Here is a 25834-nt window from a genome sequence, read left to right on the forward strand (position 1 = left end):
TTTCTTTTCTTTCCCTTTCGCCTTCTCTTCCTTTCTTCTTCTCTTCTCTCACCTTTCGCCATCTTCATTTCTTCGCTTCCTCCACCTCTTTTCCGTCGTCCTCCCTTCTTCTTCCCTCCTCTTCTTTTCTCTCTCTCTTCCTCTCTTCCCCCTTCTCTTCTCTTCTTTCTTCCCCCTCACCTTCTTCCATTCTTCTCCCCTCCCCTCCTTTCTTCATTCCTCCGCCTTCTTCCACCCCCGCTCGCCGAAAAAACCCCTCGGATTGTCTTTTCTTGCCCCCTCTTCGTCCGCCAATCGATCCTGGTTTCCCCTCCCAGGCCCTTGGACCACCGTTTCCATCTCCACACAGTCGTCATCTTTCTCTCCGCCCTTCCTGTCCTTGTCTTCTCCTCATCCGGTAAGTCGTTCATGCACCTTGATGATCCCTCCCGTCTGTCGCATCGTCCATTCCTCGCCGGCCATTGTCGTTCGAGTCGGTCATTGCGACTTATTCATCCCTCCTCTCGATGTACCTTGGCACTCGATGAAGAATGCAAGCAGGCGATAGGCTATCCTATTGTCTTAGCCGTCTTGCGCAGGGTCGCTGACTGATTCGTGAAGGAGACTTTCGAAATCACAACTCGCCTAATCACTCACGCTTCTCATCCGTCTAACCTCAACACCCGAAATCATGGACTCCTCCGATCTTCACGCTACCACCATCGTTGACGAGACCTTGACTGATGCTATGATTGACGATGGTGACATCGAGATCACCCCCAAGACCGAAGAGGAATACGCCCAGTCTACCTTGACCCTCCGTGCGATCGTGTCGTCTAAAGAGGCCGGTATCATCATCGGCAAGGCCGGAAAGAACGTCGCCGACCTCCGCGATGAAACCGGTGTGAAAGCTGGTGTCAGCAAAGTGGTGCCGGGCGTCCACGATCGCGTCCTCACCGTGACCGGTCCTCTGCACGGCACCGCTAGGGCTTATGCACTGGTTGCCAAAGGTTTGCTCGAAGGCGCTCCGCAGATGGGCATGGGAGGTATCGTGTCGAACAACGGAACTCACCGTGAGTGCGCCCCGACTCTCGCCTCCCTCGTGGTGTTCGGGGACATTAATTGACTAACTTTTTACCAGCGGTTCGTCTCCTCATCTCCCACAACCAAATGGGCACCATCATCGGACGGCAGGGCCTGAAGATCAAGCACATCCAAGATGCCTCGGGAGTGCGCATGGTCGCTCAGAAGGAAATGCTCCCCCAGTCTACCGAACGCATCGTTGAAGTCCAAGGAACCCCCGAAGGAATCGAAAAGGCCGTCTGGGAGATTGGAAAGTGCCTGATCGACGACTGGCAACGGGGAACCGGCACCATCCTGTACAACCCCGCTGTCCGTGCGTCAGTTGGCTCCGGCCCGGTGAACAACAGCGGCGCCAGCAGCACCAGCAGCACCGGCAATGGTTACAGCAGTCGCCCCTACAACCGCACCGGCAATGGCGCCGACTTCAGCGACCAGAGCGGTGGCTACAGCCGACGATCCAACCCGGACATCTCCAACCGCGGCTTCCCTCTCGTTACCGAAGACGGCGAAGAGATTCAGACGCAGAACATCAGCATCCCCGCCGACATGGTTGGATGCATCATCGGCCGGGGCGGAACCAAGATCACCGAGATTCGCCGAAGCTCTGGAGCTCGGATCTCGATTGCTAAGGCGCCGCACGATGAGACGGGTGAGCGCATGTTCACCATCATGGGCAGCGCTCAGGCCAACGAGAAGGCTCTCTATCTCTTGTACGAAAACCTCGAAGCCGAGAAGACCCGCCGCAGCCAGCTGCCTCAGGAATGATTGCACCCATTCGTCTAAGGTCTTCTAAGAGGAACGAATCAACTGTCACCATGTTCTTTTTTCTTTTTTCATCTAATTATTCTGCTTCTTGACATTGTCTTTTTCTTCTTCTTCTCTACTTCCCCCCCTTTGTTCCCTTTAATTTATTCCGGTTGTGCAGCTTCTTTGGTCTTCAAGAAGCAAAGAGTTTGCCTCGGCGGACTGTACATGCCTGTTAGATACCAGAACCTTGCAACCCTCCGCGACCACCTAACTCTGAATGAAACCGACCGAAGAGCCACGTCATGTCTCCGAACTGATGTTACTGGGAACGTCGATGTTACCTATCTTCTTGTACGGAGGATCCGAACGTCCGAATGGTTTCCTACTGTCTCTTGTTGAAAAACAAAAAATTGCTTCCTCCCATTCCTCCTGTCCTTCCTCCTCTCCGTTACGCTCCCTGGTGCTGAAATCTTCCTCAATAACTTGATACCTGGCAATCATTTTCTTATTCCCATCTAACTTGAAATCCTGTTCTCCCCTTTTTTATCTCGCGCAGCTCTCTTTTCTCCGCCTGACCTACTTGACCTGCTTGTTATCTCTTATCACCTTCACTGCGTCTTGTCTCCCAAATCTCCATGCGACGTGTACATCCATTAACTTGACTCGAATGAAAGAGCCATCCGATTGCACCGTTTGACAAAAACAGAAGAGAAAAAAAAATTATTCATCGGTTTCATTTCCACATCTATCCCCGTATCTAATCTTCGTAGGAATATCAACAATCCCGTAGACCCCTACCCAAAGACCAATCCAAGAAAGGCCTTGATCTTATACTCCATAGCGTAGTAACAGTAACTTCAGGGGATAATGTGAAACATATGATAGGATAGAGTTCGCTTCGTAAGAGGTCGGACAAAAGAAATAAGGAAACAGAGAAAACAAAGGAGAAAAAGGAGGCGTAACAGCATGATCTTCAAGGGGGCGTTACATCACAACAAAACAAAACAATCCTTCCACTCGACTCAACTCAACTGAACTCGGTCAAGTCAAGTATGTCAATCAATCAATGCTATCATCTAGATTTACAGCGCCGTCGGCAGCGGCGGCGGCCATTGCGCGCGGCGGACGCAGGCCGAACCGTCGCGTCCCCAGGCTATTTGTTCGGAGGCGGTTCTGCGCGATGGGCGTGTAACTGCCGGCGAGTTTGCTGGAGGGGGCGACGATGCGGGTATTGTGGCTGTTGGGGAGGGGGGTGTGGTTGGTAGAGGAGGATGAGGCGGCGGGGAAAGAAGAGGATTCGGGCGCGGCGGACGCGTCGTCGGGCGTGCTGTCGAAGGAGGTGGCGGCGGAGGAGAGGCCGTAGCGGCGCGATCCGGCTTGGATGTTGGAGCGCGGCGTGGCCGGGGGGTAGTTGGTTGGGGTCATGAGGCTGCGGCGGAGGGGGATGCCGGACTGGGAGACGGTGGGGGTGCGAGGTTGAGGCAGTTGCGATTGGGATTGAGATTGAGATTGGGATGAGAAGCGATCTGGCGTGGGATCGGGAGGAGCCTGGGATGATGTGTAGCCGTAGGAGATGCGCTGGCGAGGGGATCGATGGGTGGCGGCTGCTGGGTTGGCGATCTCGGTCATGCTTCGGGATATTGACCGGCCAACGACGGGGGAGTTGGTGTTGGCGGATGCAGGAGCGTTTTCGTCTTCGGTTTGCACCCGGCGCATGCGCAGCGAGGTCGAGAGTCGATTGAGTCGGCCCAGGGGGGCGGAGGAACCGGGGGATTGGGCCTGTTTGGCATCGAGCGTGGAGTCGCTGGTGCGGTTCACGGAGCTGCTGTTCTCGCCGGAGGGACTGGCGTTGGGGTTCGCCAGACTGGCGCGGCGGGCTTCCAGGCGGCTTGTGAGACGAGTGCTCTGTCGTCGGGCCAGTCCTTCTGGCTCATGAGTGGTGGTACTCGGTTGCTGCGACGGCATGGGTGTAGGCGCGCTTTCTTCGGCCGTGCCATTCGGTTGGGCTCCTTTCGCGTGGTCTGCGGCTTGCTGTCGGCGAAGCTGCTCGTCCGACAGGGCCAGACAGAGCTCCGTCAGGCTTCGGCAGACGCTGTCAGCCTTACGCCGGGACTGTCTATCAGACGAGCCATAGCCATTGACACCGGACGCGCCGCTCGATGGCGCCTTGTTGGAATGAAGAATGTTCGATAGGGCGAGTGCATCGGTCACGGTGACATCGAGAGTCGTATACACGTCCTTGCTCAGGACAGTCTTCGCCTTCGCCATTGCCGATTGTAGAAGCGGGTGGACTGGGTTGGGGACTGTGATGGTGTCGGATTCGGCCGACGGGTTACTCGTCTGACGGCCATGATTTGGGGAAGACGAGACTGTGGTCACGGTGGTGGTTGCGGTTCGTGGTCGGTCTGCGGAGGCCGAGGAAATTGCCTCTTGTGACGACGGCGGCAGCTTGCCGGTCAATTCCAGCTTGCGGATCCGCGATTTGAGGTCTTCCAATTCGTCCCACACGGTGGACGGGGCCGTTGTCGACAGCGTCGACTCCGTGCCGTCCTGTCGCGTTCGATCGGACTCGATTCGCGCTCGCTCGGTCGCTTCCGAGGTGGAGGTCTGCCTACTGCTACGGATGGTCGACAGCGTCGAATTGCGAAACGCCCGAGAATCCTGGAACGACGCTCGCCTCTCGCCGTTCGACTCGGGATACTGAGGCGAGCTGTCGATACCAACGTTGCTGAGTCGGCTGCGCGGCAGGCCGATGGCGGTCCTCGAGCTGGCAACGTAGCCCGAATGATGGGACCTGGAATGGTCCTCGAGCGGGTGCTCGGAGACCGAATAGGAGTACGCTCGAGGGCCGGATGGGCCAGAAGGGGACCCATTGTTGGAATGCAAGGGGCCGGCGTAGGTGCTCGATCGTAATAATTGATCGGGGGACGGGGTTGGCTCGTTAGCATGCGAGGCTGGGGTACGAAGACCATTCCCCGACATCCTAAATCGCGACTGTTTCTGTTAGCACGCTCTGTTTTTTTCTTTCCCTCATCCCTTCAATCCACAAAGAGATCCCTCCTTTGCCTAAAATTCCGACCGCCATGGTCTCCTCTCCGGGGGTGGGAAAACAAAGAAAAGACCAGCGCAACTCACCCGTCTGAGGTCTGAGCGGCCGAACGATTCGCGACGAGTCGAGTCCGACCTCGCAATATTCAGGAAAATATCCTCGTTTTTCAGCCGGGAGTCGTCCGCGATGGGGGTTCTGGCCCCGTCCTCCGAGCCATACTTGTCGAGGCCATTTCCATTTCCGTTTCCATTGACGGCGCGATGGGCGCGCTCTTCGGTGGGCGCTCTCCCCTGAAGGTAAGACACGGTGGATGAGGGCATTCTCCTCTTTACATTCGGGGGCGTTTGATGGGCGTTGAACGACTGTTTCCGACGCTTCGTCGCATTGGGACTCAGCACGCGGACGGTCGAGCCGGTCGCATCCAGGGGGATCGCGGAGTCGCTATCCTCCTCGCGGGCCAACCGGGGCGACGGAGGTTGCGAGGAGACGGCCGCCGGGCGACGGTGAGGCTGGGAGAAGTTGAAGCTGGGGACCGAGCGGCGGTGGCGGTCGTACAGCGGCGTGCGCTGGGGGGTTGGGGTGGTGATGGGGGACGCAGCAGCAGACGCCGCAACGGGGTCGGGCTCGGGGAGCGACGGCGGGGAAGCGTCGACGGCGGCGAGAGCGGAGTGGGAAGTCAAGGCCCTCTTGCGCAGCGGATACTGGTATTCGAAGTTGAAGCGAGTCTGGGGCACGCGCGGCGACACTTGCGAGGACGAGGCAGAGGGCGAGGAGGGAAACGAGGCGGCGGCCGAAGTTGTTAGCGTCGTGTCACGGGGATCGGCACCAAACATGGCGCGATGCGACGGCGACGACGGCTGCGAAGTCATGACTCTCGACGGTCCATGGGCCGTCCCCGGTCGTCGGTCTCTGCGCGCTGTCACCCCGGATGCTCGAGGCGGATGTTGTGCATCAATAGTGTCGGGTTGCTGCACGGCGGACTCGGTCTGTCGTCGTCGTCGAGAACCAGCGAGGTCTACGGGGAATGAAGAAGACACCGACGCCGGGCTGCCAGCTGCTACGTGGGACATGGGCAAACTGGTCAGGCATCCAAACGATGCTGCATCTCTCCGCCGGTCAATCAGAAGGCGAGACGAAAAGTCGATCTATTGGCTGTGGGACCTCCAGCAGGAGGAGGGGGGACTGCGATTCTCATATATTTTCCACGACCAGGAGGACGGGCACTAAGGGGCCGAAGACCTCTCGAAACCTACTAAGAATAACTTCGCCGCGAGAAAACGAAATGAAAAGGACTTGTCGCTGGCCATATTCCGGTGGCTGGAAGAGGCGACGGTGGAGCGCTGGCTCCAGTCCGGCTCCAGAACCCGGAGAATAAGAGGTTGATCGCTGTGATATCACCTACGACGGAGTTGGCTGGCACTAAAGGGCGATGGCATGACGGACAGCCGATGCAGGAGTCTTCAGAAGTACTCCGTAGTTACTTAGTAGTTGGACAGGTGCTTTACGATGGGTTTTCCATGCCTCTTTCTGCGGCTTCACGCGATGCTCTTGGGACTCCCAACAGACCCGACGCACGGCCACAAAGATGATCCGATTTTTTTTTTAAATTTTTAATTTTTAATTTTTTTAAACACACAAATCAAATAAACCACCGATGCCATTATCTTATGGATTCAAGTTCCTGTAGCAACAATAAATATTCATTCGCTCGAACCATGGTTGGTCCTGTCGTTGTCCATGGGTTCGCGTCACGATGGCAGGTCTGTCATCGGTTTCTTTCTTTTGTTTTGGTCAAAGGTACCTTTTATGACCTTTTATTTAATTATAGTTAATCTTTTAAAATTAGTAATATCTTTCCTTGTAAATAACGATTTATTCTTAAAATATTGATTTATTTATTAAGCTATTTTTTAGCTACGGTATTCTTAACCGTGCCCTCGTGTACTTGTCATCGGTGTTGTTTTCTCGTCGCCGTCGCTCTTTTACTGTTATGAATTAACTGAATTCCATGCGTTTCGCCGAAACTGGTCAATTACACTTTCAAGATAATCTACGGACGATGAGTCTTAGAACTGTCAATTTAGGTCAAGCCAAAGCTAAAATGAAGTCAAACAATGTTAGATCAAAGACGATTATGCATTTAACATATTGATCTAAGCAGCCTTTCCTGTCGGGATGCTGAACAGCACCGCAGGCTCGCCATCCTGGTATGCCCTGTCAACCCGGAAGAACCCAACCCGGTCGAATTGAACGATATCATCTTTTGCAAGGCTCGTCACGTTGCAATCAGCCCAGGCTTCGGTCAAGAATTCGGTCTTGGGTGTCAGAAACGAAAAGAGATCATCTTCTTTCTCAAGTTTGTCCTTGGTGATCAGGTGGTCGAATGCGAAAAGACGGACCGGGATCATATTAGATGCTTCTTTGGCCAGCCAAGTCACCTTCTTCTCGGTCTTTTTGAAGTCGCCGTCAAGGTGGAGCTGTAGTTCCAATGCAGAAATTATTCCAGATTCGTCTGCAGAGATTCGAGTGACGATCGCGTTGCCCCAGTTCATGAGGGTAATTTCCTCGTTCGGTTTGAATGATCGAGCATCCTCCTGGCTGAAAACAACCTCCCGGGAAAAGAATACCTTCTTCGTGCCCAAGGCTGCATTCTTGTTGTGTTTGGGCTTGTCGCCAGTACTAGTCTTCTCGACACCGTGAATGATTGCAGTGACAGCATGATCTTTTGGGACGGCGGTATGTCGAGGCGCGACTGAGTCGATATATTTCTTGTTGGTAGCCCAGAACAACGACCAGTCAAGATTGATCACATTCTGACTGGGTCCTTGCCTCAAAATGAACTCTCGCAGTGCGGGTACTGTCATTCCTCGACGCCTTATACCACGAACGGTGGGCATTCGAGGGTCGTCCCAGCCCCAGACAACGTTATTGTCAACCAAGACCGTAAGTTTTCGCTTCGAAAGCACCGTGCGAACGAAATTGAGACGGGAGAAATCCCAAATCTGAACAGTGCGGATTCCAAGAGCGTCCTGGATCCAGGAATATTGTGGATTTCGATCACGATACTCGTTGGTCCGGAGCGCGTGGGTAACACCCTCCAAGGAGTCAAGGAACGGAGCACAGAAGTCATATGTTGGGTAGATCTTCCAAGCTGTCCTTGTCCGATGATGAGGCTGCAGGTTGCAACGATAGATGACTGGATCACGAAGACATTTCACCGGGTCATCAACAGAGATCTTGGCGCGAATACACCATTCAAGACCGGTGCCAGCTTTCATCTTTTCAAAGTGGGCAAGGCTGTCCTCAACGCTCATGTCCCGGTTCACACTAGGGACTCCGTTCCCCCGCTGGTCTTTCATGATGTCCTTCGGCGTGTTGTCTGCATACGCCTTGCCGGACTGAATGAGTTTGACGCAACCTTCATACATCTGTTGAAAGTAGTCGCTGGAATAGGAGATTCGATCAGGCTGGATTCCGAGCAATGACAGATCTTCTAAAATCGACTCTTGAAACTCCTGAGACTCCTTTGAAGGATTAGTGTCATCAAAGCGGCAGATAAGAACGCCTCGCGAATCAGGGCCGAGGTACTCGTGGGCGAAATAGTCGTTCAACAACGCTGCCTTGGCGTGACCAATGTGAAGATACCCCGATGGTTCAGGGGGGAACCTCGTAACGATTCCATTCTCGGTGTTCTTGAGGCCAATGTTATAGTTTGCTCCTGCGGCACTTGCTGCGGCCTTTTTCTGTCGTGCTGCATTGCTGAGCGCTGCAACAACAGCGGTAACCCAAGGATTGGAGGCTTCGATGAAGTTGAACCAGCGATTGATGTTTCTATAGATTTGACGAAGCTTTACGGTCACCTTGTTTCCACGGAGCGCGCCCCAGACCATAATATCAGCCAAGGTCAATGAATAGCTAACAATGTAAGAGCGCAGGCTGAGGTGCGATTCCAGTTCCTTGATAGGTCCGTCCAAGGATTGGAAATCCGGAACTGCGAGGGCTGCTGAGCGGTTCACCCATTCATCAACCTAGTGAGATATTTGAGACCTGGAAGTCCACTGGAAGAGAATGACCAACAAACCTCTCTTTGACCTGGTCTTTTCAGAAGTTCAATCTGATCCATCAAGTATGGTACCACAGAGCCATCAACAATGGAGTCGCCATTGCTCGTAGTAAGAATGACTTTCTCATTCTTTTTGCCAAGAGAGTCCACCTCCTTGTACTCGATATGAACCGTGTTTTGAGGGCTCCCTTGCGCGATGTATGTTGTCGCAAGAATGGTAGGAAGGACCAAGCCACCGTCGGCCTTGGAGGCAACTGTAAGGGCAGCCATGTAGATGAGACTTGGGATGATTCGAAGGCAGAGCGTCTAACTCTGGATAGGTAGGACTCGAGTCTTGAAAACGATATATCTCGATGGCCGTCACCCCGGTAATCTGTCTTGGATAGAGAGACGCGGGGTAAGAAGATACACTCGAGGAGTCATCCAACTTGAATGACTCAACTTGAATGACTCTTTTGCCTGACATTTTACTAGTAAATTAGTAGGGTTTCCTATTGGCTAAAGGCCTAGAAGATTATTATCCCTTGCCTACTAAGATATTTAAAGGCACGTGCGCTGTTTTTCCTTGTCCTTCTTGCAGTGTCAACCTGCTGTGGTGGCATTCAAACCGTCGGGTATGAATGAATCCTGCCATGGCACGACACGGGGTTGCCAAGAGGGTTCGGCCATGAATCCATGATGCGACACGATTAGTATGCGACTATGCATACTCCAGAATATGAATCATGCCCGGTGGAGTTTTCATTTTTCATATTCATCGCTCAGTTGAGCTCCTGACACTCCGCAACAGATCCGAAATGGTCATCTATCGGTCCCTGCCCACGGAAACTTCGTACAAGCGGAACTGACAAGGTGTAGGTCAAGTTCACTCCGTATGAAGTATGAAAAGTACCTGGCCGATCAATTGAGTCTGTTGCACCGGGCGATGGCCATACAAACAACATCATACTAGGCATAGCTTGAGGGGTAGGCAACCCTGGATGTTCCGAGCGGAATCCTGGCCCCTCAACTTGAAACAGTTTCAGGGTGGAAGCTCCCCCAACAAATCGACACGTCCAGGGTTCATTCAGAAACTCACTGTGCCATGGTCGCTTGGTTTCTAGGCCTATTGCTTAATACCCTGTTCGTGTCAAAATGGTTCAAGAGAAGGAACCAGACCCCGACCACCAGTGGTAAAATCAATCGGTGAAACCAACAAAGGTAATTACGAAGGACGGAGTACTCCGTAGGTAGTGATATAGGAAGATTGACGACGAGTCCGTCAGCCGACCCTACCGATTGGGCAAGGATATTGATGAAGGATTTGAAGGAAATCGGCCTGCACTTGGACGGCATATAAATAGCTCGTCATTGTCGGGGGGAAATCCTTTCAACGACGACAATCCTCGATCCCGGCTAGGCAGCGCTCAATGCCATTCTCATATTAATTACGGAGTCTTGATCACGAGAGCTCCACCAGCTGAGCAGGTTTCTAACATCACCGTGACGAGCACGTACTCCGTAGCACGGGCAACGATCAGGCAGATGCCAGTCATACATTATTTGCTTTTGCCGAAGGAGCATGCGGTCCCTACGGAGTTCTCCGCATGGAGTATATCGTCCGGAGGAAGGTAGATACCGCGCAAATTCCCTCGCTTACATGGAGCTCTAGTATACAGGACGCCCGCTAGGGTCACAAGAATAGCATCATTAGCGACCGACGGCGGATACGAGATGCATATGGACTGTGAAGCTATGGTTGGCCACGAGTGGCGACTAGTTACCCCGGCCGGTAGATAATCGGCTGGCAGGTCAACGTGAAACGGGCGACTCAAAAATTTCGGCGGCCGAGAAGAAAAGTAGATAAGCGACGGGATCCACGGTTAAAATGAAACCGAGACGTTAATTTGGTCCGTCAGCGAAAGGACTTGCCTTCTCATTGCTTTTTTCTTGTTTGCAGGGAACGCGTGCTCCGAGGGTAATATATCTGAAAACAATTGGTTTCAGGCGAGCTGGAGATGGGGTTCGTACTCCTACTCCGTAGTAGCTTCGTATCCAGTCGGTGGTAGATGAACGGATCTGCTGGATTAGGCGAGAACGCGACGGATCTCCAACTCGTTACCTGCCACCGGCACGATAGATTAAATGCAGAGACCAAGAGCGATTAATTAACCCGACCGCTGGAATAGGAAAAGAATCGGATCAAAAAGGATACGGGCCGTTTGGGATATGCCGCTCTGCCATTTGCCAACGGTACTGGATAATCAAAACATCTCCACCACAATCAACTGTTTGATGAGCGAACCGCAGGTCCAAGTTCGAATCGTTCTCAGAAAATAGGGTTCCCGAGTCTTGCGAGCTGGACAGTGGACAATGACTCGCCTGCGTCTCAGGATTCCGCTGGTCGCTGCAGCCACGTGGAATTCAGGAGGGTCGGGGGTTGAAACGGCGATGATACGCTTCGGAGGGATCGCTGCACAACATTACGGCGTGTGTTCCAGGAGCAGCATCCGGAATGATAGACAGCGGATGATGTATTGTTTTGCGTACCCCCGGTGGCAAGAGTGGTGGGGAGGATGGAAGTGGAGGAGCAAGAGAGCAGGAGGGAAGATCGGTGACATAAAACATAGTCAGCGACCGTCTCCTGACCATCACGCATCATGATGGCGAAAGCTGCATTCTGCTCCAAAAAAAGAATTCTGGCCGGATGATTTGCTGGGGGCACACGTGACGCTACCGGGCGGAGACAAACTAGTGGCTTAGCTGCCAATTGGCGTGTTTCAGCCGGCAGCAAACGCCTCCGTCTATTGGCCGGCGTTGGCGCGCGCACGGCGATGTTTCAGCTGCGTCTCCCTGCGTCTCTGCCAGTTTCTGGTCCGTCGACCTGCTGGTTGGTCGGCGGTGATGCAACCGTCCAATCTTGGGCACGGGATTATTGACCACTAATCCCAAACCGCGTCGCAGGTTGTCCCACCGCTGCCCAATGAGCGCCGGTCCGTCCTTTCCAGGGGGTGGTCAACTGTCTTGGCCCCAGTCCGTCAGCCTTTTCGTTTCACCTCGTCCGCAAGAGCCTCTATACCCGACTGGGAGGTCCCTGCGGAAAAAATCAACCACAAAAATCGCCATTCAGATCTAGTAAAAGAGCGGTCTCGCCTCGTAGTCGCGTTTCTTGTTCCTGATGCTTTTCTCTTCTCGCTCTGATTTTTGCGCTTCTGGGAGGCCCGTGTCGACACTTTCTCTTCGCTCTTCTTTGTTTGCAGGTTCTTTGTCTGTCCCCATTACTACGCCGTATTAAGATTTTCCCTCCCAGCAAACACCGGCAAACACCCAAGCACCGTGCACCACAAGCGGGTCGCAGCGTCCCAATTTGGAATTGCCGCTGCAGTTCGATTGCGTGGATGACTGGATGTACCACCCCGTCTCCATCCCAATCGATATCACTATCGACAGCCTCGTGGGATATTCAATCGACCCTGGGTGTCCCTCTCGCTTCTGGAAATTTCTTGGACTGTCACCGTGATCGCATTTGTCGGGGTTGAAGTCTGGTCTTCGGTGCAGGATTTCATTCCGGACGTTCCCTTCCCCATCGTCTCCTGGGATCTAGTACCTCTTTGGCCTAGATTCTTTTTTTGGGGGCTTTCGACGGCGCGGTCCTGCTGGATTGGAAGGAATTCAGAAGGCTTCAAGACAGGTACGGACGATTATTTCTATTTTCTATTTTTTATTTACCTTTTTCTTTTTGTGTGTTTATCCTCTTGTTTTGATTTTTGATGTGTTTTATTTGTTTTTTGTTTATGGGTTCATTTCCTTTGTTTATCATCTTATGTCATTCAACGCTTTACTTGGGTCTACTCTGTAGTACCCGTAGTAGGGCTCCATATCTCATTTCCCTTCCTTCGTTGGCCTAGCTCTATCATTCTTTCTCGCCCCCTCACTGGCTCCAACTTGTGGAGCTCGTCCTTTTTTTTTCTTTCTTTTTTTCTTTTTTGTCTCGCCTCCCAAGACTTCTGCAGTTTTCATTTTTCTACATCTGGGATCGTCTCTCCAGAGGCATTCCAGAAATGGAAGTATGAAGATCAGAAGAAGAAAGGGGAGAAGGGGGAAAAAGAAAAAAAAAAAATAAAATCGAAAAGAAGCGAGGAGAAAAGAGCCAATGAGCCATGAGGATGATGGGTGCAAGGATGGGGTCCATGGATTGTGATCTGTGGCTTCTGATGCACATACTATTATTCCTCCACTTCCCCTGGGTTGTATCAGAAGCATACCCACACCCGCCCATCACCCCAATCCCCATCCACCTCCAGTCATTCCTCCACCGGCGAGTGTCAGCAGTGGTCCGTGGCATTCTGAGATATGGCGCGACAACACTCAGAGGCGCTGTGCCGGCGGGTGACATGCCGGTGTTGGGGGGAACTGGCATCTGATTTGCGTGCTTTTGGCGCCCATGATGCAGCGTCCAGCCTCCCAGTCAACCCGGGCGGCTAAATTTAGAGCTGCAGGCGATGGGCGACGGACGTGATTGGCCAGTCCACATCTGGTTGACCGGAGCCTGTCGCCCTCCCTCCCCACTGCTCCCGCCACGCTGATTGGCCGGCCGTCAGAAACGCGGGCGGACGGGTCCAATCACGGCCGCCAACCATTCCCTTCCCGCCCTCTCAAACGAACTACCTACTGCTGCTGTGGTGGTTATTCTTAGTGATCGTACTGCTTCTTCTATCGCTGTTCCCTTCGCACCCTCATTCCCTCTCGCTCTCTCTTCTCTCCCCGTCCCTCCAGCGCTCCCCCCCTCCCATCTTCCCCCTCCTTTCTCGTTCCCCTCTCGCCAGGGTTCTTCACGTCAACCTGCCCTGTTCCTTCCTTTGGGCTGTGGGCAGTCGTTCATTTTCTCCCTCTCTTCTTCCCCCCCCCCCCCCCCCCCCCCCCCCCATCCCTCCTGCACCCGTTGACCCTCCCACTGCTGCTGTCGTCGGAGGAACGGCTGCCCACACGCACACCGGGCGGCAATTTCCCCTCCCCCATCGCTTCTACGTCTTGCCCTCTCCATTGATTATTCTTTGATTGCATCTTTTATTCGATCCTATTTGATTTGATATTTTCGTCGGTTTTGGTCCTGGATGCTGCGCCAGTAATCCTTGTCATCCGCCTCACCCTCCTTTGAATCGCTTTCTATTTTTCTTATTTTTATTCTTCTTCTACTGCCATCCGTCGTCCATTGTTCTTCCCCGTGGACGTCTATTTTTTGCGTCGCATTCGACCTCTCCACAATCCTTTATAGCACTGACATATCTCAAAGAGGTGACGCTCCTCTTGCAGCATTCTCTGGTATGTTCGGGTTTTTCTGAGCCGTGAAGCCCACCGTCCCTGCGCGCATCCTTCATTCTGTGCTTTGTCTAGAATTGCGAGACAAAGGGCTCCCTGTTTCTTGCCTTCTGCCTCTGCTCTGCATCCAATAGCCTTGTTGTGGGCCGGTTAAAGTTCGGATCGTCGGCCTGGTTTCACCCTCCTTGCAGCCGTGCTTGCTTGCTTATTCCCCGTTCGGGTGTCCTTCGTTCTTTTCTGCCGCCGACAAGCCGTGAACATGGAAGCTGATTGTGCTCTGTCGAAAAGGTCATTTGCTCTGGTAGCAAGTGCGACTCTCCCTTCTCTTCCGCCGTCTGCATGCAATAGTTGTTCCTCAATCTTTGCGCCGGCCTTTCGCGACAGCTGCGAGCCTGAAAGGGTGCCCCCTTTCAAACGCAGGTCCATTTCCAAGTTGGGATCCATCATGCCCGTTCAAACCAGTCCACCGTCACTCCCGGACTCGTTCCCGACCTTCATGTCAGTTTTTGGTGGGGGTTTGTCCGAATATTCCGAGAAGGAGGAGCAGAACGCGGCCCTCAAACCACTCCGAGTGCCCACCCATGTTACGATCAACACTTCGAGACGCCCACTCCCATTCCAACACCGGGAGAGTATCTCGTCCATGACATCCGCCTCCACCGATTCCTCTCCGACCACCACTATCTCGACGTTCGACTCGCCCTCGGGGCCCGATACGTCTCCCAGCTCTTCCCCGGAATCCCCGTCGGCGATGCCGCTGTCATACCCGAAATTCACGCCGCCCGTGCGCAACATCGAGAGCCAGACGCTCTCCGCACCTCAGAACAACCTGCCTAAAATGCCGGCGGACAACGTGGCCCCGGCGCGCCCGGATTCGCCTGGAAGACGCGCCCGCAACCTCAAGAACCTGTCGTTGAGAATGCCTCCGCCCTCCAATTCGTCTCGTCCCCCAATTGCAACGGCTTCGATGGTCGAAACCTCATCCCACCATAACCTATCGGCTCCCCCGTCCCCGATGCACGCTCCGCCCAGGAGCAGTCGGCGGAAGCCCGCGAATCTCACCATCCGAACACCCGGATTCGACAGATCGTTCTCTAATAACATCCCCGAGCTCGTCCCTCCCACCCCGCATGCGCTACGACACACGGAATCTTCCCCTTCGTTGACGTCGGTCTTCTCCCCGTCTTTTGGCCCGAAGGGTGGCATGCAACTCCCCCGACCCATGACGCATCATGGCAGCCGAAGGCCCTCGAGGACCTCGGAGGATAATCTTTCGCCCTTACAATCGGTTCCGGACGAGGGATCCGGAGTCTTGCACGAGCTCCGGGAGGAGGATGACCATCTAGACTCGCGAGAGTCCACGCGGCGCAACGAACGCGGCTATCCTAACGGACCGATCCAAATTTACGATTCGGGGGTTTACCTCTATCTCGAGCCGACGGCTCAAGAAGCCTCTCAGTTTGACGTTGTCGTGAACGTGGCGAAAGAAGTGGCGAACCCATTCACCAACACGAACACCGACAACGGCACCGTCGTGAGTACTTTGCGAAATGCCTCGACCAGCTCGAAGCGCATGTCTACCGCGGAGCCGCGAACCGCCGCTTCCGAAGTGTCGTTCAAATCTGCATTCGAGTACCCTCAAAGTGATACCGACTCGCCCGCCACGCCGCGTTCCGAATCTGGTCCGGAATATGTGCATGTGGATTGGGACCATAACTCGGAGATCCTCGATGATCTCTATCCGCTCTGTGAATTCATCGATACTCGCATCGCAGAGGGCAAAAAGGTGCTGGTGCATTGTCAGCTCGGCGCCAGTCGGTCGGCCTCCTTGGTGATTGCCTACGGTCTCTATAAGAATCGCCACTTGGATTTCAACTCCATGTACGAAATCGTCAAGGGGAGGAGTCAGTGGGTCGGGCCGAATATGAGCCTGATCTACCAATTGACGGATTTCCGCTCGCGTCTCCTTCGTGGGAGCCCCTCCAGGCCGGCGCGTGAAGAGTGGTTTATCCGCGGACCACGCCGGAGCTCCGAGCCTCAATTCCCACGATCGGGGCGACTGGGTCATCCGGAGGTTTTCACGCCGGGTTGCCTCAGCGGCGACTCGGACGCTGGGCAGTCACCATCGAATGGTCTGTCACAGGCATCTATGAGCTCTCTCTCTGTACCCTCCACCAATCAAACCACCCCTACTTCCGCAGAAAGTTCCAGTTTCTCCAAGCCACTTTCGCACAAGCGAAGTCTATCGCCGCGGCCATTGCCTCTGCGACAGACGACCTTCCACACTCTGGACTCGTCGTTCCGGTCCATGCGGCCCAGCTTTGCCACCAATCCATGGCTCCCCGAGGGCGGACCCTACTCCTTGGCCAAGACCGACCTCTTCGTGCGCAAAGTTCCTGAAGAGCCATCGGAGTTATTCTCGCCCCGAACCACTGGGTTTATGGCAGCTCCGTCGGCACCCTCGATATCTGACGTCCTTGAGGATGACGGACCTAATGGTCTAAAATTCCGGACAAGGATAGCGGATCCTCGGTCGCCTCCGCCTGGAAACGAGCGTCTGATTATGAGAAACATTGACGAATTTCTGTAGTTTCGTCTCGATGGCCTTGCCGAGACGTACGTTTTGTCTTGGGACGATCCTTGGAGGGAAAGGATTTTGAGCCCAAGAAACGATTCCATGACTTTTCTTCTACTTTTTTTTTTTTATTTAAACTCATCACAGTTCCTAATATTTGGAGCTTCCCCTCGAAGGCCTACTTTCGCTATTGTCTTTCATTTATCATTACATCTGAGAAACCATGTCTGGTTCTCACCCACACTCTCGCTGTCTTTCCTTGAATATTTCCTCACCGATTTCCGCTTGTTCTTTCTTTTTGTTTCTCACTCTCCATCGTGATGATTTGATGACCAAAGCAGGCTTTGCTGTCGTTACTTCCATTCTTCCCATCTACGTTGCACTTGACTTGCATTTTCACTTGTCGGGGGTTTTGCATGCCTTCGGAATATCGGCGTCCGGGGGTGTTTTAAAAAGAGATCGGCGGCGATGAGCCTTCGCGCCTGGTAACTTGTAATATTATTTTTGGGAACTGTGCTTTTGCATTCCTCTGGGGGACATTCTCTGTGCCTCGGCCAGCCCCATTCCATTCGCTTCCACTGTTTTATTCCACTCTTTTTACATGTCTCGCAGGCTCGATAAGAATACCCATGGGGGGCTGGTTTGGATCTTAGTCAAATGCAAATTCTAACCTTGAAATGATTGTATAGAGGCGTAGAGTGTAAATGTAAATGTAACGAGCCCGACGTACGCAGTAGAAAGAAGCGTGACCGGCTCGCGGGAGAAATCTCCGACTGCCGCCCAAACGTCACTTTTTTTCCTTAAAACAACCATCCCTCACGACTTCACACCAGACCCAACGACTAGACGTTGTCGACACTCAAAAATGGCCGACGACAGTCATCCAACACATCTGTCTCCCAGCGAACTCGGCACAAAAGACTAGTAAGTGAATGTTGCGCTGAATAGTTTTTTTCCACCAGTACTACCCCGCTACAACCCCTCCATGCGCCAGCCAGCCAGCACAAACACCATCTACCTACACCTTATCCAACCCATAATATCAACACAAGACTAACCACCAAGCGCCCCTTAGCTGGGAAACCTTCTACGCACGAACTCTCGCGCACCTCTCCACAAAACTCGACCCCCCTCCCGCCTCTTCAAAACCATCAACCCGCCCGAAACACCCTACCCACGATGCCTCCGACGCCGAAGACGACTCCGACTCCGACTCCGACTCCGTAGACGACGACTCCGACCCAGGCACCTCGTGGTTCTCCGAACACAACGCCCCGGACAAAGTGCTGCAGTTCCTCACCGACGAGGACTTCCCGCTGGCGCCGGTAAGGACGCACACCCAGACCCAGACCCAGCAGCCGTGTCTGCTGGACCTGGGCACCGGGAACGGGAGCATGTTGGCGCTGCTGCGCAAGAAGGGCCGGTTTGCGGGGGACATGGTCGGGGTGGATTATTCGGGGAGGAGTGTCGAGTTGGCGAGAGAGTTGCAGCGGTTGAGGATTCATTCGGCGTATTTGTCGGATTCGGAGGATGAGGATGATGATTTTGGGGATGGAGATCAGGGTGAGGGTGAGGGTGGGGCTGGGGCTGAAGGGAAAAATGATGATACTAATATCCGCTTCGAGGAGTGGGATATCTTGTCCTCGACGGATGCGTTGTCTGGGGCTGGGGAGGAGCGCGGACTCGATTGGTTCCCGTACCAGAAGGGCGGGTTTGATATCGTGCTGGATAAGGGCACGTTTGATGCTGTGTCGTTGTCGGAGGAGACGGTTGAGGATCGTTCTGCGGCCGAGGCCGAGAACTCGAACTCGAAGACGACCGGGTCCGGGACGAAGACGATCCAGAGACGCGTTTGCGAGCGGTACCCTGATATCGCGAGGCGGTTGGTGCGCAAGGGCGGGTTCCTGGTTGTGACGAGCTGTAATTGGACCGAGGAGGAGCTGATTCAGTGGTTTACGCGGTCTGAGTCGGAAGGGGAGGGCGATCGATTGCAGGTTTGGGGACGGGTCGAGTATCCGCGGTTCAGGTTTGGGGGGAAAGAAGGGCAGGGGGTGTGTACGGTTTGTTTCCAGAGGGTTTGAGTTATAGAATCCAGAAGATAGATAGATGCATTAGATGGATGGGATAGGACAGGGTCCTTGGATTGGTCTATATGTATGGTCATACATTCATCAGTCATGACACATGCGCTGCTGTGTCTTTCTGTCTATACATGCCATCGTGGCTCATGCAGATGAGATAAAAGGTGTCAATCATCACTGACTCTCACTCATCCTTACTCTCCCTTCCTCTTCAACAGCGCAACCACGCACCACCGTTTCCGATTCTCCGGCCCCTCGCCCTCTCGGACAGGCACCCAGTCCCTTCGCACCTCCTGCCCATCCTCCGTGACGGAGTTCAGATCTCGCTCGTGGATCCGTTCAATCTCCAGCCCCAACGCCACCGCCGTTTCGAAGAACCCGGCCACGATCAGTCGCCCGGTGTGGAATCCCGCCACGACCCAGACCTTGCCGCCGGGCGCCAGGAACCAGAGCATCGTGCGCGCCAGGTTCTCGTGCTGCGAGCGCATCCAGTAGCAGTCTGCGGCGATGATGCGGGAATACGTGCCCTTGGCGGCGACGGCCCAGGGGTCGCTCTGGAGGGTTCCCCACTCGTGCGGTTGCATGGATACGGTGGGGAGGGCGGAGGGGCGGATGTTGTGGTCAATGTTGAAGGTGATTGCGCCGGAGAGGGCGGGAGAGGAGGGGTGGTCGGTGATGGTTACTTGGGAGGCCTGCGCGAGGGAGCAGACCACGGAGGGGAGACCGGCGCCTGGGATAGGTGTGAGTTTGTGAACATGAACATACTTGCCGGCAATTTGAAAGGAACCGAAAGCAAAAACGGAATCAATTACTCACCAGCTCCCAGCTCCAACACGCTGTGTCCCTTGGCCAGCCACATCGCGATGTCAGGATCCAATTGTCCTGCGCTGTCCAGGACATCGGCCTTCTCGACTCCCTCGGCGACAACCATCGCTGCGCTCCATAGGAAATGCGCAAACAGCTTCCGTCCCTCCTCGACCTGATTCACTTGTCCATCTGGCCGGGCTTGACCCGCCGCGATCTCTTCGGTGCGTTTCTCGCTCTGGTTGGGATAGGACGGGACCATGATTTCGAGGTTGCCGTAGCGCGGCGACGAGTAGAGGAGTTGCTGGCCGGGGTCTCCATGAAACGAGGGAGCGTCATCGGGGAATAGATGCGGAAGAAACGAGGTGAAGAGATCCTCGGGGGACTCCTCTTCGATTTCATCGTCCTGGAAGTCGGGTGGAGGGGCAGAGGAGGGGCATGGCGGTTGCTGTTGATGTTGACGGCGAGGGAGAGGTCGGAGACGGGAGTGGAGAAGCATGTTGAAAATGAAGATTATGTATAATGGAGAAGAGTGATATTCTCGACGATGACCCAGAGATCGAGGATATCTTGTCAATGCTGCAATTGCAGTGTTTTGGTTGATGCCATACGCCGTTTGCCCGACGAATGCAAAAAAATTGGCCGCGGCTTGTGCTTTGATTGGCGGACCCCTTAGCGGTCTGTATTTTAAGGGCAGAACCATACCGCCTTCATCTTCATGTGATCGCATCTTGTGCTCAATTCCCCGGATTGTTTATTATTTACGGGGGTCTTCGAATATTGCCTGAGGACCGGATCTACGTGGCTTCAATGCGAGCTTTCTATGGAGGAGATTGCGCGGATACCCAAATAGGCCCGCTGATGATCACCGACCGAGTTGCTCCCCTCCTGCTTATTTGCACGTTGGTGCTGGATGCCTCTCGTTGGCCGAGCAAGCACTGCCATCACTGCGTTGTTAATCCGTCAAAGCACCAGTCCAATAATTCGGAACCGCGTCATTGGATATGGGCCTTGCAGCCTGCGTGTTCACGTTTTGGGTTCTCGCGTCCCCGTTCTCTCGGGCCGTGGAGGCTGGATTGCCGTTGTTTGGGCAAAAAACGTTGTATAATAGGAGGCATGAAACCGCTGACTTGTACTCCGTATTTTCTAGAGATCGGGTTCATCGAGACGACATATCCATCGATAGAGCCTGATGCCAATGGGATGAGCATCCATGTCCCCGTTGGGCGATGCTGACGTTGAAAACAGGATATTCTGTCCTTTCGCTCGAGGATCATGGCAGGTGCGGTCGAGGTCATCTTTCTGGTCGAGTAGGGGGGAGTGTCTTGGTGGGGTATTCAGCGTGCCAGGCTAAGATTGAGTCGAAACTATTCATTTCGGCATTGAGTAGATCACTCGCATTCCAGCGAGGGTGGTTGCCTTCCGGGACGGCGAACATTCGGGCTGGGGTTGCGTGGAAGCTTGGGAGTCTGCATCATCATCAATGAAATCCAGGCAGTCAAATCAACGGGAAACGCCTTGCAGGAAACGACGGTGGGCGTGGCGTGATTCTTGATCGCAGGCAAGCAGTCAAGTCGGTCGGGAAAATGTGGACAAGGAAAAACAAAAAAAGGGTGACAACTAGCCCGGACGGAACCCCACTATTTATTCGACGACCGACTGATTGGGCATCTTGTGCTACATGGATGGATGAAACAACAATGGGCCTCCAATAATGGGCTGTCACCACGAGGCCGGAATAATGCTGGTCATGAACTGGCAAACCGAACTGCCCTGCTCAGGACTGGATCCCTGACTAAGAAAGTATGTCCAGATAAGGAGCCCGTAAGGATCAGGGAAACCGGCTGAGATCCTGACTAAGACACTCCGGGGGAGCCCGTCCGCCAATCATACGGTACGGTACGGTCATGGGGCATGACGTCAGTCGCCCACCCGACAGGTCCTAGACCGGTCGATGCGCCGATTCCTGCGGCGTACGGTATGGTCACCGGAACAAAACGACAGCACGGATCATCCGAATTGAGTGATTTTTCTTTTTCTTTTTCTTTTTTATTTTCATTTTATTTTTATCTTTTTCCATTTCTGATCCCGCTTTGTCAGTAGTGTCAGACTCAGTTCGAGCAGAGTTAACCAGGAATTAATTACTGCGGATTGACAGGATTGTCGATGACTTTCTGCAAGGCCGGTCGTCTCCTCTCTCGACCCCGGTCTCAGCGCGGCAAGATTAAAAATCATAAATTAAATTCGACAAAAAGGTACCTGGTCGCCCCCTCCCCAAACCAAACCTCCCGTGACCTCGTGCGGTGCAGATGATCGTGCCCTTCGATTACCCGATCGAGCCCTTCCAATTCCCTCGAAAGAACCCGTTTCATGATGGGACAGCCGGTTGCTTCGCTGGAATTGGTCGATAAACATGGTCAGGACCACTTTTTTGGCCCTCGCCCAGTCATCGGATCCCAGATGCGAGTGGAGCAAATGGCATCACCGGCCTTGTTGGCCTCGTCGCGGGCTGTTAGTCAGGAACCGGTCACGGTGATTGGAAGCGGGCAGGGAGAAGACGTGATGATCAGACAGAGGACGAAAGAACAATGGCCTCGGGGATTCTGCAAGAGATCCGGGTCTTTCTGGCAGGAAATGCGCAGTCGAGAGGAGGGACTCTAGTGTAGGACCTCAATTCAATTAATTAAATTCAGAGCTGGCGATCGCCCAAACCCCCGCATTGCTGAACAGTAACTGGACTAGCGAACCCAAAAGGCCAGAGAAAAGGCCCCCGCAAATCCATTTGTTTTCTTTTTTTGATTTTCTAAAATAATTTCAAGCTGATGCAAGAGCTGGCGTCCGTCCGATACCAGAATACCACTGGCCATTACCGTATCTTGTCGCTCTGGATTCCTGCTCGCTGTCCCTCTCTTGCTCTCTCTGTCCTTTTTTTTTAATTCCATTTTATTTTCTTGCGTTCTTTTGATTATTATTATTTTATTTTATTTTATTTTATTTTCTTATTCTCAAAGTAACTCCTCTTTGACTTTCTCCTCTTCTCCCTCTCTCGCATCCCCTCTTTCTTCCCTCTCAATTGCCTCCAACCCAATTGCCCACCTTCACTGCCTACCGTTACTTTTGCCCCAATCCGCCCCTCGGCCTTCCTTGGTTCTCTGCCCTTGCCCGCTCTTTGTTCCAAGAACCCTTTCTCTCAACCCCAAAGATCAGCTCTCTCTCTCTCTCTCTCTCTTTTTTTTTTTTTTTTTTTGACTTTCTAAAAAAAAATTCCCTCTTCCTACTCTTTCACTCCTCGCTACTCTCACCATCGTTGAACAACTTTCTACACCGTCTTGATCTCAACAGTTATCACCGGGCTCTCAGGAGATTGATTGCCCGAGTGTCCACGTACTCATCATGGCTTCTTTCAAGGTACGGCGGTTTCTTTTCTATTTATTTATTTTTTAGACTTAATTCTTTTGGCCCCCGGGATTCCTAATAATAATTTATCTTCATCGTTGGCTAACCTGTGTGTAATCCATGATGATAGGAATTATCTCTGTCTCGCCCTCTCCCTCAATCCAATCCACGCCACCATTCCCACTCCATCTCGCTCGGTGCGGTCAATGCCAACCATCGGGTCACTCGTCGAAAGAGTGTCACCACCGCCGCTGCGGCCAACGCTGCGGCCGCCGCGGTCGCAGCGTCTATGAAGGACTCGTCGGGGGAATCGGTGGGATTGCCGGCGTCCCTGCACCGTCGTGGGAGTCGGAAGGGCTTGGAGTCTAGCTCGGTCGGAGCCCCCTCCGGCTTCGGCTCTTATCTCTCGCGGAGCATAAACAGCCCCAGTCAGGAACCCCCGGTCGCTCGCAAATCCTCTCCCAACCAGTCCAACGACGAATCGTCGGCCACTGCCGTGGATGAGAGCAATTCCGCCTCCAAGCCCGTCAACACTAAGAACCGTAACCGCCGGGCTAGCGAGGGGTCGCACTTAATCAAAGGCGAAGGAAAGCGCGTGATGGCGGAACTTCGCTGCGAACGTTGCGGGAAAGGGTATAAGCATGGCAGCTGCTTGTCCAAGCATATGTGTGTATCCTCCCCCCAACCCGCCATCCTGTCGTCTGGCTCGAGCCGGAGTAGATGCGCCATGTCGGCTCTGTGCAAGGTCGCCCTCGTGGTCATTCAGCTCCCCCTGGATCGTTGCAGCTTTTCTCCCCCTTTCTCTCCCTCCGTGTCTCGGTGGACCGTAGTCGGTTGACGTTTTATGGAACTTAGGTGGGAACATGACCCTGCGTGGGCTATTACCTCGAAGCTCTTGATCTCCAAGCACCAGCAAGTTCAATTGCTGGAGGCTGCGTCGGTCCTGGTCACCATGACGGAGGATCCTGCCGCGGAAACCCCCGAGGCCGATTCGGAGGTCTCGTCGGCGTCGCCAGATGCCTCGTCAGAGCTCCGAGATGGTCTCAGCTCGGCGGAGACGACTCCGCCACCCATGGACGAGGACGGCGAGGACGATTATGAGATGTCTCCGGAGCCCACGGACAAGCGATACAGTGTCGGCAACTCCATCGGTCACTTCTCCCACTCCTACCAGTCCGTCCCGTCGAGCTCGTTCACCGGCAGCGCTCCGTGGGCCTCGCCGGCGTTCTCGCACTTCCGCCATTCGAGCATCGATACCCGACCCTCTACGGCGGAGGCCAAGCTACACGACGACGACGAGGCAGACCTGGCCGCGGCCATCGGTCTCTGCAACTTCGGCACCCCTCGCACCGGACCCGTCAACCTCTCTCCCAGCGTCCCTCCCGTGCCCCCTTTGCCGACTCGCTTCCTGGACCAGAACGGCTCCGGTGGCAATCAGAGCCAGAGCCTAGGCCGGGAAGGGATCAAGCCGACGGATACGGACATCGCCAACTCCACACCGAACACCTTCTTCTCTCTCTCGTACAACCCATCCCTATCGTATAAAGTGTCGGATGAGCGAGACGTGAAGATGGGAGATACCGATCGTACCACCCGGCAAAATCGCAATGCGGACGTCGATTTCGGGAACCGCCCCGTCGCAGCCGATGACGATGACGACGGCGTCTTTGGTCGAATGGAGGAGTAATCTCTCTCATTCCTCTTGTTGTCTTGGTCATTCACTCTTCTTTTTTTTTGGTTTTTTGATTATCTAGCTGATATTTCCCCCCTTTGCGTTGTTCACCTCCCTCATCCTTTCCAACATATAACCCAGCGGATTACCCCCGCTGTACTACAGCGATAACTTTCATGACATGTATGAGCTTGTGCGAATTTTGCGATTGTTGCCTTTTGGTTGGCCCTGCTGCTTTGGAGTTGAACAGCCCCCGTTCGCGTGTATGACACATTCCAAGGGATTGTATTACCCAGGCGTCGCACTCGGTGTGACTGACCTGGGCTCCCTAATATGCATGATGGCCTTCTTGGATTGCCTGGATATCTCTTTTGTTCTCTTGTGTCTCGTTCTTTGGTCATCCTTTCTTTTGATTTTTTTTGTCCCTCTCCTCACTCCCTCTCTATCTTCGCGGTTCCTAACTCCTCACATTCTGTGTACCATTTCTCCGCATCACACCTGCATGCTCCTCTTCCGTATAAAGACTCCGGTCTTCTGCATGGGTCTGTTCGACCCCACCATTCTATTTCCTTCTGTTCCTGTACACAGATCCCGAAATGGGATATACTTTCGAATGAAGATATCACTATATCAAGCAGTTTCAGCGTATCTAGTAGATTGGGGTTAAGAAGGGGTTTATAGAGCTACACCATTTCAAATATGACTTAGGAAAAGACTGCGATGCTAATGCCTTCACGAAACATAATCCAAATTCGCAAGAGTTATTTATATGTTGAATAAATATTCTATGCGGGGCATAAAAACTACAAGAGTTTCAAGATTGAGTTTTCCAATGCTTACATGAGAAAAGAGGAGGGAAAAGATTTCTTGTCTTCCAAGCAATTTATTTATTTATCGGCATGATCAGGGCTTACTGGAATTTCCCAGAATTAAAAAACAGAAGGTAGAAGAGGACATGAGCATTTCCAGCAAGACAAAGTACAGTTCAAAATACAAAATTGGGTATCCTCTATTATATCATCCGAACGCCATGCTTGCGTTTCTCCGTCATCACCATCATCATCACCATAATTATAGTCTTTATCAT

The 25834-nt window shown here is 53.4% G+C and overlaps 8 protein-coding genes across 8 annotated transcripts; 5 read left to right on the top strand and 3 right to left on the bottom strand.

Moving 5' to 3' along the window:
* Window positions 1–670: 670 nt before the first annotated feature.
* On the top strand, window positions 671–1827 carry P170DRAFT_449331 (KH domain-containing protein; the record flags this gene model as incomplete). Its single annotated transcript, XM_024851039.1, has 2 exons — window positions 671–1052; window positions 1121–1827. The coding sequence occupies 2 exons, from the start codon at window positions 671–673 to the stop codon at window positions 1825–1827; spliced, it is 1089 nt and encodes a 362-aa protein (XP_024700989.1).
* Window positions 1828–2868: 1041 nt separating this feature from the next.
* On the bottom strand, window positions 2869–5691 carry P170DRAFT_363959 (putative LPXTG-motif cell wall anchor domain protein; the record flags this gene model as incomplete). Its single annotated transcript, XM_024844618.1, has 2 exons — window positions 2869–4803; window positions 4945–5691. 2 exons carry the CDS (start codon window positions 5689–5691, stop codon window positions 2869–2871), a joined length of 2682 nt encoding a protein of 893 aa, XP_024700990.1.
* Window positions 5692–7011: 1320 nt separating this feature from the next.
* Window positions 7012–9191, bottom strand: P170DRAFT_364117 (glutamyl-tRNA synthetase; the record flags this gene model as incomplete). Its single annotated transcript, XM_024844628.1, has 2 exons — window positions 7012–8886; window positions 8940–9191. 2 exons carry the CDS (start codon window positions 9189–9191, stop codon window positions 7012–7014), a joined length of 2127 nt encoding a protein of 708 aa, XP_024700991.1.
* A 3877-nt stretch (window positions 9192–13068) lies between these two features.
* Window positions 13069–13684, top strand: P170DRAFT_439424 (uncharacterized protein). The gene has a single exon (XM_024849829.1). It carries the CDS (start codon window positions 13082–13084, stop codon window positions 13322–13324), a length of 243 nt encoding a protein of 80 aa, XP_024700992.1. The 5' UTR covers window positions 13069–13081; the 3' UTR covers window positions 13325–13684.
* A 980-nt stretch (window positions 13685–14664) lies between these two features.
* On the top strand, window positions 14665–16809 carry dspD (putative protein-tyrosine phosphatase; the record flags this gene model as incomplete). The annotated part of the gene is made up of 1 exon (XM_024844616.1): window positions 14665–16809. The coding sequence occupies one exon, from the start codon at window positions 14665–14667 to the stop codon at window positions 16807–16809; it is 2145 nt and encodes a 714-aa protein (XP_024700993.1).
* Window positions 16810–17585: 776 nt separating this feature from the next.
* On the top strand, window positions 17586–18875 carry P170DRAFT_457981 (putative S-adenosylmethionine-dependent methyltransferase; the record flags this gene model as incomplete). Its single annotated transcript, XM_024851757.1, has 3 exons — window positions 17586–17718; window positions 17870–18119; window positions 18153–18875. The coding sequence occupies exons 1-3, from the start codon at window positions 17660–17662 to the stop codon at window positions 18873–18875; spliced, it is 1032 nt and encodes a 343-aa protein (XP_024700994.1). The 5' UTR covers window positions 17586–17659.
* Window positions 18876–19069: 194 nt separating this feature from the next.
* P170DRAFT_449336 (putative nicotinamide N-methyltransferase) lies at window positions 19070–20178 on the bottom strand (the record flags this gene model as incomplete). Its single annotated transcript, XM_024851040.1, has 2 exons — window positions 19070–19605; window positions 19692–20178. The coding sequence occupies 2 exons, from the start codon at window positions 20176–20178 to the stop codon at window positions 19070–19072; spliced, it is 1023 nt and encodes a 340-aa protein (XP_024700995.1).
* A 2669-nt stretch (window positions 20179–22847) lies between these two features.
* P170DRAFT_250125 (putative C2H2 finger domain protein) lies at window positions 22848–24845 on the top strand. The gene is made up of 3 exons (XM_024843019.1): window positions 22848–23087; window positions 23206–23741; window positions 23931–24845. Exons 1-3 carry the CDS (start codon window positions 23073–23075, stop codon window positions 24760–24762), a joined length of 1383 nt encoding a protein of 460 aa, XP_024700996.1. The 5' UTR covers window positions 22848–23072; the 3' UTR covers window positions 24763–24845.
* The last annotated feature ends 989 nt before the right edge of the window (window positions 24846–25834 follow it).

Source organism: Aspergillus steynii (genome assembly GCF_002849105.1).
Source record: "Aspergillus steynii IBT 23096 chromosome Unknown P170scaffold_7, whole genome shotgun sequence".
NCBI lineage: Eukaryota > Fungi > Ascomycota > Eurotiomycetes > Eurotiales > Aspergillaceae > Aspergillus > Aspergillus steynii.

What these genes read in the sequence shown, in the direction of transcription:
- P170DRAFT_439424 (XM_024849829.1), top strand. Translation starts at nt 13,082, where the DNA reads ATGGGGTCCATGGATTGTGATCTGTGGCTTCTGATGCACATACTATTA.
- P170DRAFT_250125 (XM_024843019.1), top strand. An exon ending in AGCTGCTTGTCCAAGCATAT is followed by an intron (nt 23,742 to 23,930) that starts GTGTGTATCCTC and finishes TATGGAACTTAG; the next exon opens with GTGGGAACATGACCCTGCGT.